The 15842-nt window shown below is 50.9% G+C and overlaps 1 protein-coding gene across 5 annotated transcripts in view; it reads left to right on the top strand.

Moving 5' to 3' along the window:
- APBA1 (amyloid beta precursor protein binding family A member 1) overlaps window positions 1-15842 on the top strand; it is a 193809-nt gene that overhangs the window by 127422 nt on the left and 50545 nt on the right. For all 5 annotated transcript variants that reach the window (XM_047698774.1, XM_047698773.1, XM_047698776.1 and 2 more), the window contains exon 2: window positions 2299-3554. In XM_047698774.1, coding sequence (XP_047554730.1) covers window positions 2367-3554 — 1188 coding nt within the window. In that variant the 5' untranslated portion in view covers window positions 2299-2366. The remainder of the gene's footprint in view (window positions 1-2298; window positions 3555-15842) is intronic.

Raw genomic sequence — 15842 nt, 5'->3', positions numbered from 1 at the left:
ATTTCCTTTGAATCAGTAAGTGCCCTAGGAGAGGGCTCTGTTTGCTGGTCAAACAGCGATTTTAACCCAGAATAAACTAAAACTTTTTTGAGAGAGAGAGTGTGTGTGTGCCCATGTACATGGGAATGGGGGGGGAGGGGCAGAGAGAGACTCTTAAGTCTGACCCTGAGCCTGACCCAGGACTCGATCTCACCACCCTGAGATCATGACCTGAACTGAAATTTCAGGAGTCGGATGCTCAGCTGACTGAGCCACCCAGGTGCCCGTACACTAAAACTTCTTTTTAATATGTGTATCAGTAGATTTTCATCAATAAGAATCTCTTTTCACTGTACACAGGGTTTTGGTCAATTCTGCACATGGTTACCATGAATTGTTGGCTATTCACATGCTTTGGGTGCTCATTACTATATGGCTAACACAGCTCAGTATCCCTCTCTGCGACCACTTGGTTTGTGTCCATCAGACTGAGATGTGTACATTTAATTTGTTGTTTTTAATTTGTTTTCTTTTCCAAAGAGGCCTCATAAACGAAATGTGGGTAGACTGTGCTTGTCCATGTGCTGTATTGAATTGAATTGAATACTTGTTCTGTAGTTTCCATGGTCCCCTGGAGGCCACTTGGCTAGGGGGACCTCAGCACAACACTTGCCTCTTCTGTTCGAAGCATTAGCCGTCCATCAAAGTCTGAATGGGACCTCACACTTGCTTTTGGAAAACTTCCTTATGCCTCCTCCGAGTCACTGTTCTCAAGGGTTAATGAGGAGAGGCCACAGTTTTGCAAAGGAGACTGGGTCTCACTGTATGAAGTGGGACTCTTGACAAGGAGGAAAGCAATTAGGATTGTTCAACTCTAGTAAGCCATAATTTTCTTCCAGTGTGTGCCAGCCAGCAGTGGGGGGAGGAGAGTGGGTCCACCAAAGAATGGGAGAAAGATGATATTTCTGCTTGAAGGTGAATTTGGAGCTCCAAAATGCCCTCCTTTACTTCTGGGATTGTCCTAGTGCTTAAAGGAAATTGCTGTGTTGTGGGGAGTTGAGTATAGTGCAGTCCATTGCAATAGTAGAGAGTCAGTCACATGTCCCTGATCCTCTTGGAGCTTTCTGCTAGTAAAGAGTTCACTTCCCATCCATTTTGTCTGGTTGTAATGTGGGTTCTCCAGAAGAACACTGAGAAAAGCCGACACTCATAGCTGAACCCATTTTCCCACAGGTTTCTTGAAATCATGGGGCTCCTGCCCGTTTTTGTTGTTCTGTACATCCTCTGTATTTATTCCCATACACCAGACACATAATGCTATAAAGCTATTTTGTGATAACAACTGAGAGAGGTTGAAACCAACTCCATCTCTAGCTACAAGTTTCTCTGGAAATGGGTCAAGAGACATACCCATATTTTTAAGAAAGTAGCCATGATTTCCATGTATCTAGTACCAGCTATAAATGATAATTCATAGAATCAGAGAATTTTAGGTCCAGGGTGTATGGGGAAGTACACTAGTCAGTGGTTCTTTAAGTGGGTTTGTCAAAACACTGGCCTCTAGGAAAGGGTTTCCTCCTCACACAAGTCTGGGAAACGCCACCTCTCCTGTCTTTCCTCTTGAATAGTCACCATGAAAAGTCAGCATTTCCCACGGAGTCTTTTTCCCTGTGTAACAACCCTTAGTCAGTGAGTCTGAGCTCATCGTGGAGGTCCAAAAAATTAAGCCACTTGTCCAAGGTGACAGAGCCAGTCACGACAAGCCAAGAACCCTCCGATGGTGGGTAACCGGCCTCCGAACGGCTGCGTGTTTATATTGACAGCAGGAGCTCAAAACATTACGAGGTTGTTGTTGTTTTGTTTTGTTTTTCCCCTTGAAATTTATTCAGAGAACGGTTTCTAAAGTATCTAGGCTCCTAGTTTAATTTGGAGAGATTTATCCCTTAGCAGATGGAAAATGTGTCAATTAGCCCATTCAATTTAGTAGTACTCTTTATTCATGTGCATCAGAAACGGAACCTGAATCGTAAGCGTGGTGGAGAGAGGACAAAACGCTGGCGAGGCTCTCCGTCTGAGGGGTGGGTATGGAGAAAGCCAGTAAGCAATTAGACAAGTAGATATGTAATTACAAATTACGATACATGCAGCGAAGAAAATGCACAACGCGCCGTCAGACTGCGTTTAAATCCGCAATCCTGTTTTAAGTGACCCGGATTCAGGAGGGATGGATAGCAGCTGTTTTCTATGGGTTCTCTGGGTGCTCCGCGAAAACGACCGTCTGAAGGCCATTAACAGCCCCTCCCCTTCTTGTCTTCCCAGACGGGTGGAGCAAAATGAGAGCGCACTGAGCCGGCCCAGCCTCGCTCCCAGCCGGCCCGACGCCCACCATGAACCACTTGGAGGGCTCCGCCGAGGCGGAGGTGACCGACGAGGCGGCAGGCGGGGAGGTGAACGAGTCGGTGGAGGCTGACCTGGAGCACCCCGAGGTGGAGGAGGAGCAGCAGCCGCCGCCCCCGCCGCAGCAGCGCTATGCCGGACGCGCCGTCGAGGACCTCCGCGCGCAGCCGGGGCAGCCGGAGGAGGAGGAGCGCGGGGAGAGCCTGGCGCGCTCGGCCAGCACGGAGAGCGGCTTCCACAACCACACGGACACGGCCGAGGGCGACGTGATCGCCGCGGCCCGCGACGGCTACGACGCGGAGCGCGCGCAGGACCCCGAGGACGAGAGCGCCTACGCCGTGCAGTACCGGCCCGAGGCGGAGGAGTACACGGAGCAGGCGGAGGCCGAGCACGCCGAGGCCACACACCGCCGCGCGCTGCCCAACCACCTGCACTTCCACTCGCTGGAGCACGAGGAGGCGATGAACGCCGCGTACTCGGGCTACGTGTACACGCACCGGCTGTTCCACCGCGGCGAGGACGAGCCGTACGCCGAGCCCTACGCCGACTACGGGGGTCTCCAGGAGCACGTGTACGAGGAGATCGGGGACGCGCCCGAGCTGGAGGCGCGCGACGGGCTGCGGCTGTACGAGCAGGAGCGCGACGAGGCCGCCGCGTACCGCCAGGAGGCCCTGGGCGCGCGGCTGCACCACTACGACGAGCGCTCGGACGGCGAGTCCGACAGCCCGGAGAAGGAGGCGGAGTTCGCGCCCTACCCGCGCATGGACAGCTACGAGCAGGAGGAGGACATCGACCAGATCGTGGCCGAGGTCAAGCAGAGCATGAGCTCGCAGAGCCTCGACAAGGCGGCCGAGGACATGCCCGAGGCTGAGCAGGACCTGGAGCGCGCCCCCACCCCGGGCGGGGGCCGCCCCGACAGCCCCGGGCAGCAGGCGCTGGCGGGGCAGCAGCGGGCGGCGGGCCCCGCGCCAGGCGAGGCGGGGCAGCGGTACAGCAAGGAGAAAAGGGACGCCATCTCGCTGGCCATCAAGGACATCAAAGAGGCCATCGAGGAGGTGAAAACCAGGACCATCCGTTCGCCTTACACCCCCGACGAGCCCAAAGAGCCCATCTGGGTCATGCGCCAGGACATTAGCCCCACGAGGGACTGTGACGACCAGAGGCCGGTGGATGGAGATGTAAGTAGGCGCGGGTTCGGGCTCCAGCTCCACGCGTGGCCTTGCTTGCCACTGCAAAATGACTCCACGAGATCAGTGGTCTGTGGGGACGCTAAAAACGTGTCCACTGCGAGCCTCGGAGACAGCTTGCGCTTACGAGCTCCTGAGTGGAACACGGATGGGATGGAGTTCAGGGGTGGAATGCATTTATCAGCCCCTTAGAGGGATGGCCGTAAATCACTGCATCTCAAACTGTGCCCAGAGCGGTTTCTTACTTAGAAGGTCTGGGGTGGGGCCTGAGAATTGGTCATTTATAATGTCAAAGAAAAACCAAGTCAGAATTGTGCATGGAGAGACTTCCTCGGGAACTTTTTGCAAAGGGGGGGAAGGGTACTCTTGTAACAGGGGTTGGGCCCTATGGCTATAGGAGAACCTCTGATTATAGAGTCTGAGGCTGGACAAAAAAGGTCTCTTTTCTAGGGAGGAGTAAACAGGACTAGAAAGAGGGAGGTGTTGGGAAGTGATGGCTGGAATGCCTTGCAGAAGAAGGGATGTTTTAACCTGAGGCCAGCCCGTTCTCCAGAGGCGGGTCGAGGAGGGGGTGTAGGCTGGCTAAAAGTTCAAGGACCTGGAGGAAGGAGAAAAGTTCAGGTGAAGATGGTTAGCAGACACTTTGTTCTGACTCCTGGGCAGTTCGGTTAATCATCGTCAGGCAAAGAAGGTGAATTTGGAGGGTCTGTGTCTGGATTTGTGATAAGCAAACAAGACGACACCTGTGAGTCTTCCGTAAGTCCTATGGGGAGGGGACTGTCTTGGCAGGAAGCCACTGCCAGAACACAGACGGGTAGGGGGAGGTTTCTTTAACCTTCACGGGTTAATGGAATCCCAGGGCTCAGGTGAAGTTCGACACTGTCCGCTAACAGGTTCCCAGGTGGTGCTGATGCTGCTGGTTACAGGACCACAATTTGGGAACCACTGCCTTAAAGCAGCCCTTTGACGGACTGGAGCTTCCATGTGGTATCCTTGGAGGATATCAAGGAAATCCTCCTGAGCTTTTCCCTGCCAGGGGTGCTGAGGTTTTTACCCACCCTGGGTCTCACTGTGGCTTTCAGTAAGCGCTCAGTGTTCACGTCTGGTGGGCCCGCGGCACATTTCTCCCCAAAATACCCACGTGGGGTTTACAACTGCGTTGTGCTTCCTCAGGAAAAGGTACAGAGAGCTAAAGCTGCCTCTGCCAACCGTTGATTTTCCATTTTTGGAATACCTAGAGAAATGTGATAACATGGCAAGCTGGGGTGTCACCGTCCATTCAGAATAAATCAAGACGACTCCCCTTCGCCCCCACTATCTGGCACTCAGGATTCTCCTTCTGCATCCTCACTTCTCCATTCTCCTGAATAATTTTTAAGCACTTTCATTTAAAATGGGAGCTTAGACTAAAAGAAGGGTTAGGAGGGTCTGTTCGATTTCATTTAATTCTGCTTTCTGTGAATGCACCAGGTTGTGTCTCAGTATGTCTTTTGGAGGGAGAAGCCATTATAGGAAGTTCTTAGTTCATCCTGCTTACCCGTGAAGGGCCATGCAGGTCGGAGGTATCATTCACCTCCACTTTAAGTAACAGTCAACATTTGCCGGTATCTAATTAAATCTCTGGCTCCCTTAAGGAGAGGTGGAAAACCAGTGGAGAAAGGCTTTGTGTCCTCCCCAGCAAGGAGGCAGCACTGGAACAGGGAGGGCAGTGACGCTCTGTGTCTTTCCTCTGGTGTCCGGGATTCACATACGAACAGGTAAAGACAGGTGCGCTCACGTGTCCACTCCTTCCTGACTTCCAGCTGCCTCCAGGTTCCTCCCGGCAAGGGGGGAAATACTGCGGCATTTTGCAAATGTAGTGGAAATGGAGCAGATTTTCAAAAGTAAGGAGCTGGCAAGAGGCCAGTTTCCACAGCCTGTTAGAAACCTGGAAAGCCATTAGAGAAAAAGTTGCAGGAGCCTTAAGTCCAGATGCTGCCTTTCTCCCCCAACTTTCTTCCGTGCTTCAGCTCGTTGACATAACTGACTTCACCCTATTCCTGAAGCCTCGCCACGAGCCCCCGGCACAACCTGTCTTAGGGCTGGGGGGTGCTTTGATTCATTTGAACGAGGGGACCAACTCAAACCTCTTGTGCGATGTTTCACTTGAAAGGTAGAATTGAGGACAGGACATCGGGTGATGCTTTAGGAATTCCTGCTGGTGGAAGTTCAGCTTGATGCTGAGAGATGGCTGGGTAGGGCTCCCTCGGTTATGAAGGGTTACTACAAAGCAAAACCCAAAACCTGTGCTTTAAACTATCCCACCCGTCCTTTGGAAGCTGTTTGAATTTGTGAGTTATATTTCATCTGTCCTGCCGTGTTCAATAGTAAAGACCTTCATTTGCTACCTCTTGGATGGTATCATGAGGGGAAAATAGGCATCTGTACCTTCTGCTGATTTCCATCTCTGCATCAAAAAATATTTACTCGAATGCTCTTTCTCTGTGTGATGGTGTAGAAAATGAAAAAGCGCGGCTGATGGGTGGTCTGAAGTTTGCCTGGAGGGTTCTTGTTGAAAATACAGATGACTGCCTCTCCTTTCCAAATTAGAATGCCCAAGGTGGGGCCCAGGATCTGTTTTTGTTTGTTTGCTTTGTTTTAGTTTGTTTTGTGGATTCTTCCTGTGAGTCTTAAACATATAAAAGATAAGAGCCACCGATACACATGGTAAAAAATATATCATCAGGACAGTTTGGATTTGAGACTTGACTACATCTTTTATTAGCACAGGTCTGTGTTTAGCAAGCGGACTGACCTTCCTTGGTCATGGTCAGCAGACCTAGAGGAGTAGCCTTGGAATGCATCTTCAAATGGTGTGGTCACATGGTGGCCCAGTTGGTTAAGCATCCAACTCAATTTCAGCTTGGGTGCCAACCTCAGGGTCGTGAGTTCGAGCCCCACATCAGGGTCCAAGCTTAGCATGGGGTCTGCTTAAGATCCTATCCCTCCGCCCCTCCCTGCCCCACTCAAGTTTTCTCTCTCCCTCTCAAAAAAAAAAAAGAAAAAAGAAAACCCACACAAGAACAACAACAAAAATGGCACAGTGAGAAGCTACAGTGAGCCCATAGAAGGAGATAAAAAAACACCTGCATTACCACTAGCCAGTGATAACTGCTGATTGCTACACCTGCTTTTTTTTTTTTTAAAGATTTTATTTATTTATTTGACAGAGATCACAAGTAGGCAGAGAGGCAGGCAGAGAGAGAGGAAGGGAAGCAGGCTCCCTGCTGAGCAGAGAGCCCGATGCGGGACTTGATCCCAGGACCCTGAGATCATGACCTGAGCCGAAGGCAGCGGCTTAACCCACTGAGCCACCCAGGCGCCCAACTACACCTGCTTTTAATGCCCCTCTTCATTTCCTCAGAAGTCCAGCGTTTTGCTCTTCCCTGGGAGAAAACTGGCATTTGTTTCTGGGCAAATGTGAAGGTGGGACTGCTCGTTAGCCAGGACTTGGGCATATGCTTAGAGGCTCAGCACTGATAGAAAATGACTGGTTTTTGAAAACGGTAACAACCTGCAAATGCTTTGCTCCTTCTCAACAGTTCTCTATTCCGAACGTATCTGAAAACTACCTCCCAACCCCCTCCTGGAAAAATACCGTTAAGGAATGACTAGTTCTGGAAAGTTTCATAGCCTACCAGCCTTTCTTTAGGCAACAAAGATCCTTTCTGAGTGGAGAACGGGCCTGGTGGGATCCGAGAGGGAGGCAGGAGCAAGCGCACGGTGGCCGTTGGAGGGTTTTGGCTCTTTGGAGTACTGCGCTGTGCACCTTGAAATGGTGTTTGTCTCTGCTCTCTTAAAGCTACCCTAAAATGACAATAAAATAATAAAAGCGTGTGAAGCCACAAGCACTGAGAGACAGCAGGAGAGAGCAGCTGAAGAGAACAGCATAGTTTTGGAACACCAGTGTGGGGATTGGCTGTCGCAGAGAGGGGTGCTTCCCAGCATGTCCAGTTGGCCTCTTCCTTCAAGCATGGGGAGGATGGGATTGCTCTCCCCCATCCCCTGGAAGCTAGGCATGGTCCCCTGAAATAGGAGTGATGACGTGTGATGCTGCTGCTGGGCGGGGACACCTAGGAGCAGGCTTCTCCCCCTGAAAACCCCTGTTAAGATGGCGGCGTCATGAGACCGCCGAGCCTCTATCCACACAGGTCCCAAGGGACCTTGATGAGCAGGGCTCTCTGATGGGACATGAAGCATGAGAGAGGGATCCGCTTCTGTTGCTTTCAGCCGTGGGGATTTGGAGTGGTTCTTACCACAGTCTGGCCTGGTTGATTCTGACTAATAACGCTGGTGAGGTTTCTGTTGGTGAGCCGCGTGTCTGTGAGGAGGTGTGCCATGGATTCCCAGAGAAAGGCTCAGGAATCTGAGATACCACATACCTCAGACGGAGGGAGTCTGGTTGCAAAAAATCAGAAGGTTGTTTGAAAGTCTGTCACCAGAGACACTGGATTCCTTTACCAACCCAGGCCCTGGGTTACCCCTTCCCCTCAGCTCCACAGAAGGTAGGAGATTGACTGTAAGGGAGGGGACACTAGCCACAGCTGAAAATGGGAGTGAGACACCTTATGGAACAGGGTCCTACACCCCAGTGAGGCTCCAAGAACGCCGTAGAATTCTTAGCTGTCAGGCTTAGGAAACCTGCTCCCTTCCCCCAGACTCCGTGTGGGAGGTTGCAGGATTCCCTCTCTGAGGAAACAGACCCAAGAGCAGATACGTACAGATGCTCACGTCTGGGGGCTTCCAAACCCAACCTGGGGCCCCCACCTGATCACTCCATGGCGAAGGTTCCTGCCTCCTGTGAAGCTTCCACTGGGCTTTTTGGGGACCCACTGTTCGATATGAATGGACCCCCAAGGATCCCCAAACATCTGAAGAAAATCCATAACGTGAACAGCAAAGACACAGAACAACAGGAAGATGAACTTGAGGGAACAAAGGCAGTGCTCCGAGCAGGAGGAAGCAGTAAAACACTTCGTATCCTCAGAAAGGAGAAGACAAGGGAGCCATCAAATTGGCCACACATCCCCTCTGCCAATTTTTTAACTAGAAAATGTGACAGCACAACTTCAAAGTGTTTTTAATCTTTCAGCAGGAAGGAAATGAGCTGAGGGAATCTTTAAGAAAGGAGAACAACGAAGGCAAAAGGATGAAAAGGAAGTAGGAACGCAGATAAAATGAAAAATTATGAAAGACTGTTTCCTAGCACCAAAAGACCGGAGAATTACCTGGTGCAAAATTCCCCTGGGTGCCTGGAACCGTGAAGTAAAAAAGGCCCCCAGAAATTTCAGAAGAGGCGGGAGGAAGAGAGGAGCCTGCAGGCTTGCCGAGAGGTAGAAACAGGTCACACATGATCAGGAATCCCGGCGGTGTCGGTCTTCTCCAAAACAGCACTGGACACTGGGACGTCTGGTTTCCGGTTTAGGGCAAAGGTGGAATAAAGATGTTTTCGGATACACGGGGCTCCAGGAACTTCCTTCCCGTGCACCTTTTCTCAGGGAGCTGCTAGAGGATTGCTCCCCCAAAATGGGAGCATAAATCAGGAAAGAAGATTTCCTCCAGGAAATGGGGGATCCCCCACAGGAGAGAGCCAGAGACACCCCGAGAGTGGGTGGGAAGGAGTGGGAAGAGTGGGAAGGAGATCCCAGGTGACAGCGGCGTGGAGGGACAGGGCATCCGCCAGTCCAGTGTGGACCAGAGCCTAGACGGTTGCCCGACAGAGTGGAAGTGAGAGATTTCCTCATATATTGTACCGAGAGGAATCTTCGATTGTTTTGGCAGAGTTCGGCATAAATTATTGATCAGTACGCGGAAAACTAAGCAAATAGAGAAACAGTACAGTTATTTGCCTCATTCAAACAGTTGTTCCCCGGGCAGGAAATGCGGTCATACGAGGCCTGTGTCTCACCAGGGAGGAACGTATGCGCCGTCCTCAGAATGCAAACACCTGAACACTGATGAACCAAAAAGTACGGTATTGAAAGGATAAGGAAAGGTATAATATAAAAGAGGTAAATCCTAGTCTTTACTTATTTTTTTTTTTTTTAGAATTTTAAAAAAATTTAGAGAAAGAGGAAGTGTGCAAAGGGGAGGGGAAGAGGGAGAGATAATCTCAAGCTGGCCCCAAGCTGAGCTCACAAGGAGCCTCACGCAGGGCTTGATGTCACGGCCCTGAGGTCACGACCTGAGCCAAAACCAAGAGTCAGCCGCTTCACCAAGTGTGCCACCCAGGCGCCCCTGAACCCTGGTCTTTTAGAGACGCTAAGAAATAATGGCTACACTTGAAAAGCCAAGGTGAGGCCTCGGGAACACACGGCTTATGAATGTGGAAGTAAATACCAGAAGGGACTCTAGAAGACTTGGCCATGAGACCATGGAGGGAGGAGGAGGAGGGGAACAAACTTGAGTTGTTGCCAAAAGCTTGACTTTTCTGACTATATTCATGTGTTTCTTTGCCTTAACTTAAAAACAGAAAAGATTGTTATCGCTCAGAGATCATCCACTCATTCTTACTGTCTGTTTTCTTTAAGAAAGAGAAGCTAACACCTCTGGGTATTATGTGCACGATTTATAGAAAATGACCAGGCTGCGTGGAAAGATGCGGGTTGTGAAGTTCTCATTGTACCTCTGTGCTGTGCTTGTGTGTGTGTGAAGCTTGCACACTTCTGTTTGCCTTACGTCACACACAGAAGAGTAAAGAAGGAAAAAGTGGGTCAAGGCGGAGGCTGATTTAAGGTTGAAGAACTCTAATTGGTACGTGGATTTGCACCCAACGATGAAAAACCTGAAGAGCTCCGGATCTGTGGATCCCATCTCGGCACTGGGCTTAGGGTCTGGAAGCCACCGAAGATGTATGGGAAGGAGGGCAGCAGGCGTACTAGCCTGCAGTGGGAAGGATGCTCACTGGCCGGGCTGACTCCTCGGGTTTGTATGCTTAGCAATGTTAATGGGTTTGGGTTTTTTGTGTTTTTTATTTTAAGATTTTATTAACTTATTTATTGGAGCAGGGCAGGAGCAGGAGGTGAGGGAGGGAGAGAATCCTGAGTGAACGCTGGGCACTGAGCACAGACCTGGACGCGGGGCTTGAACTCAGGACCCCAAGATCATGACCTGAGCTGAAATTAAGAGTTGGATGTTTAACCGACCGAGCCACCCAGGCACCCCACGGGTAATGGTTTCTATCTTAAAAATGTAATGTGTTCAAGGTGCCTTCCTTTCCCGGAGTACGTCCCATGACCCATCCTGAAACGTAGGGTCAGCAGCAACTTGTCCTTTCCCGGCCGATGGGGAGTGATGCTCTAAGTACTCGTACTTAGTTGTCAGTAACAAAAAGGGGAGTCATTTTTCCATGACCGGGGAGGGTCCGGATCTGATCAGGGTAATTTTTTGGGAAAGTGTAATTATTATTACACATTATTATTACATTGCGTTGACCTTGAAATCCCTTTTGGAGAGCAAATAATTCATTTCAATTGTGGGGGGAGAAAAAGAGATAAAAGAGTGTGTGCTTTCGCTCTCTCCCCTTGGATTTGAAGCATTATCTTTGATTATTTAACTCCCTTTTAGAGTTGACCCAGGGAGGCCTTGTTTACAGGGCTGAGGGGGTGTCTCCCTCTGACCTCCGATCAGAGCTGTGTTGGAATCACCGAGGCAAACTTCTCCAATGATCCGCACAGCGGAAGGCAAGGTCTCTGATTGGACCTTGTGCTCCATGGAATGAAAGTAAGTGATGGGAGGATTGATTTTTTTTTTTTTTCTCTTAACCCCCAGGCTCCAATCTTTTTCTCTTCACCTGACTCCACTTCCAGGAGGAATCTTTCTCAACTTCTTAATGGATTGTCTTACTTGTCCGTGCATATGTGAAGCTGCAGCGAAAATAGGGAAAAGCACCGAGGAAGGAAAAGAATGACTTAGCCAGAGGGAAATTGGTTATCACTTCCCAGATAGAAATGCAGCACACAGGGCTGTGGTCCATGTGTCTGACATGATCGCTTAATAAATTGAGGCTCAGGAGACTTCCCAGGAGTCTCTAGAAAAATTGTCAGCTCCCCCCGCCGAGCACTCTCGATATTTTCTGATAAGCGGGTTGGGGCTGCAGAGGGGAGGATGGAAAGGTGCAGGAGAGGAACAGATACATCGTAGATAATTGAATTCTGCTGTAACCCAATTAAACCCCGGGCTCATGGAGTCATGGGGAATTATGAAATGTGATTTATCTATAGACGTGATCATCTTCGAAATGAGACCTGCTCCCATTACAAGGGTAACTGGCTGCATGTTCTTAATACAGAATGCAGTCTCTCGGCCCACTTTCTGTGGAACACAATTTTCACTGGCCGCTCTCTTGATCGTAGCCATCGAGAGGATGTCAGAAAAACAGGCACTCGGCTCCCTGCTGGGCATGCCTCGTTGACGACTTGAGCTGATCAGGCCCTGCCAGTGGGATACCAAAAACCAAACAAGCTAGAAATGGATCCAAAGAGACTCAGAGCTGGGCTGGACATTTGGGCCTCAGTTTCCCAGACAAAATAGGTGAATATGTCTGGGTCATGTGACCCAGGAGCCTCAGCCTGCCTTTCACAGTCATTGACAAATGTCACAGAGCTTTAGGGAGGCAAACCAGCCTAGATGTCTAATTCTCTTCATCTTGGGCAAAGACAGAGAGATTCCCCCCAGAAGGTAATTTCTTAGTGTAAATTCCAGGCCTGACCAGACAGATCCCGCTGGACTGAGACCAGATGACTCCTTTGGCGAGTAAGGATTCCCATCCCCATCACCTGAGCTCACCTTACCTGCTGGCCTTGCATTTACAAATTCCAGATCTACTTCTCTTTACCCAAACTTGTCCCCATGCCACACCCCTTACCACACAGGCTCTTCTGTCCAGATCACGGTCCTGTTCAGTAGAACCGAGGCTCCGCTCTCTACACAGATGAGTCCCAAGATTCTGATGAGAATCTCTGGAGGTTGGGTCTTGGCATCAGTACTTAGGAGGCCTGGTCGAAACTGGTAACCAGGCAGTTAGAGTGCAGAGGACATTTTAACATGGAATTATTTACTGTCTTATTTCCTCCTTGCTGGCGTTGGCCTGTTGCCTCTCTCACTCACCATTAGCCACTGAAGGCACCGTGTCGTACCCTCTGGTATCAGGAGCATGTCACACACATGCAGAATCACCAGGAAGTGTTTATTATGTGTAAATCTTTGACCTGCTGCAGTGACCTTGAATTGGTCATTTGCTTTCCTCCACATCAGCACAGTGAGCTCAATTGATTCCCCAGAGTGACCTCAAGAGAACGTGGTTTCGCAGACCTGGAGTCCTCTGCAGAAATGTGAAGTGAGATCACAAGTGTGGTGCCTTTGTTGCCTTCATAGGTCAGAGCTCACTAAGCATTTAGGACTGGCCTTTGGCAGACTGTGAGCTGGAGGAAGCTGGCCGTAGCAGCCCTTCTCCTTCACCTTGTCTGGGCTGGCCCACCCCTTTGCTTTCCCACCACACTCAGTGCTATGAGAGCCCTCCTAGCAACCCGAGGTCTCTGCGTCCCCCCACAGTGCAGTGCTGTCCCCCTTATTTCTCTAGCTCACCGGACGGCTGCTTAACAATAATGGCAACATCCTCCACCCCCTTTGGATAACATTTGCCTTTTACTGGCAAGCCCCATTCCAGAGATGGATCAGAGAAAGCATTTTGAGGCAGGAAGACAGTTGAGCACTAACACTTCCTAGTCAGAAACCAGCCACTCCTGCCAAGAAGGAAATAATGCCCAAATCCTGGGATGTGGAATTTCGACGTTAACAGCAGTCCTGATCATGTGCACTTTTGTGCCTTTTTTTTTTTTCTTTAATTCTCAGAAAGGTGCCATAGTGAGTGTGGAGAGACGCTCTGGCCTCACATCCTCCCTGTCCTCTCTCTCCCTCTCTCCCCAACCCCCTTGCCTTGAAATCAGCATCAGCCTTCATGGATTTTTTTTTTTAACTGTTGCTAAGAAACTATTGACCAAGGTCAAGTGCACATGCTAATTCATTAAGACTTGTTAGCAGCTTCTTATCCTGTTGACCTTGTGGTTGTCTTGTCAAGCTTAACAAGGACAAGGGAAAGAACTGGTCCGCTACTGAAGGAGTCTGTTTTCCTGAAGGTTCCTCGTAAGATGTATTTGGAACGGAGAGGTTTCCTTCTGCCGGTCCTCACCTCCTCGGGGAGCTCTGGCCAGCCCTAATTTTTCCAGATCTGGATAGCAAGGGATGGAGTTGACATGGGATCTGAAGTCAGGTGGACAGACATTAGGATGAACATACGTTCTGTGGAGGCCTGGTCCCCCCCAAGCAGATAAATCCCTGGCTGGAAGCAGTGTCGTCTTGGTGTGCAGGGAAGGGAGTGATGATAGGGAGGGATGGGGGAACATTGTGCTGAAGAGTTCGCTCAATTCTGCCCCCATATGTGGCTTGGAAAGGACTAGACTCGAAGCCTCCTTATCTAAGAGCATCCTCCTGGCCTGCCGTGGAAAGGATTCATCCCAGTGTTGGCCGTTAAAGCCAACTTTGTTCTTTTATGTGTTCAAAAAAAGGGGCGCTGGCAGACCTTCCAGGTCCACATTCCAGAGACTCATCCAAAAAATATAACCTTCGAACATAGGATCTGCTGCCATGAGAGCAAAAAGGGGCCCCAGCGTGGTTCCCCAAGCAGGCCTCAGAGCCAAGAGGAAACTTTCAGCGGGTGATGTCAAAGGAATAAATGTGTTCCAACCATCTTCCACGCAACGGGCCACACAATGATTGGGTTGAGTTGTTACAGCCGTTCCCTTGCTCACAATTTCGGGTTTCATTAAGCACCAGCTACATACAGGACAGCGTCTGTGAATAAGAAATCGGGCCTTGCCGCAAACCGACGCTATTCTGCATTTTGTTAGCAAACTAGAATGAGCTGCGGGCGCTGGCCCCGGTCACGGACTGAAACTCTGACTCATGATTTCTCATCTGCTCGTTCAGTAAATATTTTTAAGTTCCTCCTATGGGTCAGGCACTGAACAAGATGCCAGGGGCATAGCAGCAACTGAAACACGCACTCTGCCTGGAACAGACAGACCCTGCCCGTGCAGAGTGTAGGATCTACTCGGGACTCGTCTTCTGGTGAGCCCTCAGCCGGGCCTCCAAGCCGCCTCCGCTCCCAGGCCTTTCCTCTGAAGGCCCGTAGAGTGTCTAGCTGTCCACTGCTGACTGACAAACTGCCCCAAAGCAGTAGCCGAAAATGAGCCACAGTGATGATCTCCAGTGTCTGTGTTCAGGACACTGGCATGGCCTGGCTGGGCCTTGGCCGTGGGGTCTCTCCGACGCTGCAGTCAACCGTCAGTGGCCTGTGGTAACCTCCAGCCTGTACTGGGGAGAGAGCTGTTCCCAAGGTCATTTGCTTGTTGGCAGGCTTCAGGTCCTCATGGGCTGGGGGACCGAGAGCCCTGTTCCCAGCTGACCTCTGGCCAGAGGCGTCTTGGGTCTCTGCCCCGTGGGTGCTCTGCTACGGGGCTGCTTGCTTGATGAAGCGGGCAAGGTCAGAAGGCCTTTGAGGCTGACGGCAAGGTGTTTGTCACAGTCTTTTGTAACACAGTCACAGAGGGACAGCCTGTTGCCTTTGCTTCATTTTATTGCTTGGACTAAGGTCCTAGCCAGTGCTCCCTGCCCAGGGAGGGGATTACACAGGATCTGAACACCAGGAGGTAGGACTCCAGGGTCTCTCGGAGAAGCCTGCCCACCACGTTGTGGGTCCGTCCTGGGCCAGCGGAGGGCTGGTGAGCTTCAAGCCTGAAGACACAGCAGTTGCTGACTGGTCGGCCCCCAGCTGACCTTGTCAGCCCTCCCCACCTCCTCGGCCATCTCAGTTTTGTTGTCTGGCTGAGAATAGGCAGAGAATAGGCAGATCGAGTGACCCTGAAGGGACCGGCAGAGTGTGAAGCCGACGTGGCGTGAAGGGGCCTGGGTGTGCAGGACGGATCGTCCTGAAGGAACGCGTGCCCACGTGGGTTCTTCACAAGCAGAGGACTGTCACTGTGGTCCCAAGGGTCTGCCAGGGTCAGAAGAGCTTGTTACAAAGACTCCTTCATACGTCAGGGCAGAACTCTCATCCAGGGTCCTGATGCTCCCCGTGGACTTTGGGTTGGGGGTGACCCAGGGCCATCGGGCATGTTGCCTTCCTGCCCAGCAGCCTCATGTGGGGCTCTGGGTCCTCTCCAGCTGACCCAGTGTGTCGTA

Source organism: Lutra lutra, chromosome 13 (assembly GCF_902655055.1).
Source record: "Lutra lutra chromosome 13, mLutLut1.2, whole genome shotgun sequence".
In the NCBI taxonomy this organism is placed as follows: domain Eukaryota; kingdom Metazoa; phylum Chordata; class Mammalia; order Carnivora; family Mustelidae; genus Lutra; species Lutra lutra.
This window is presented reverse-complemented; position numbering and strand designations above follow the sequence as displayed.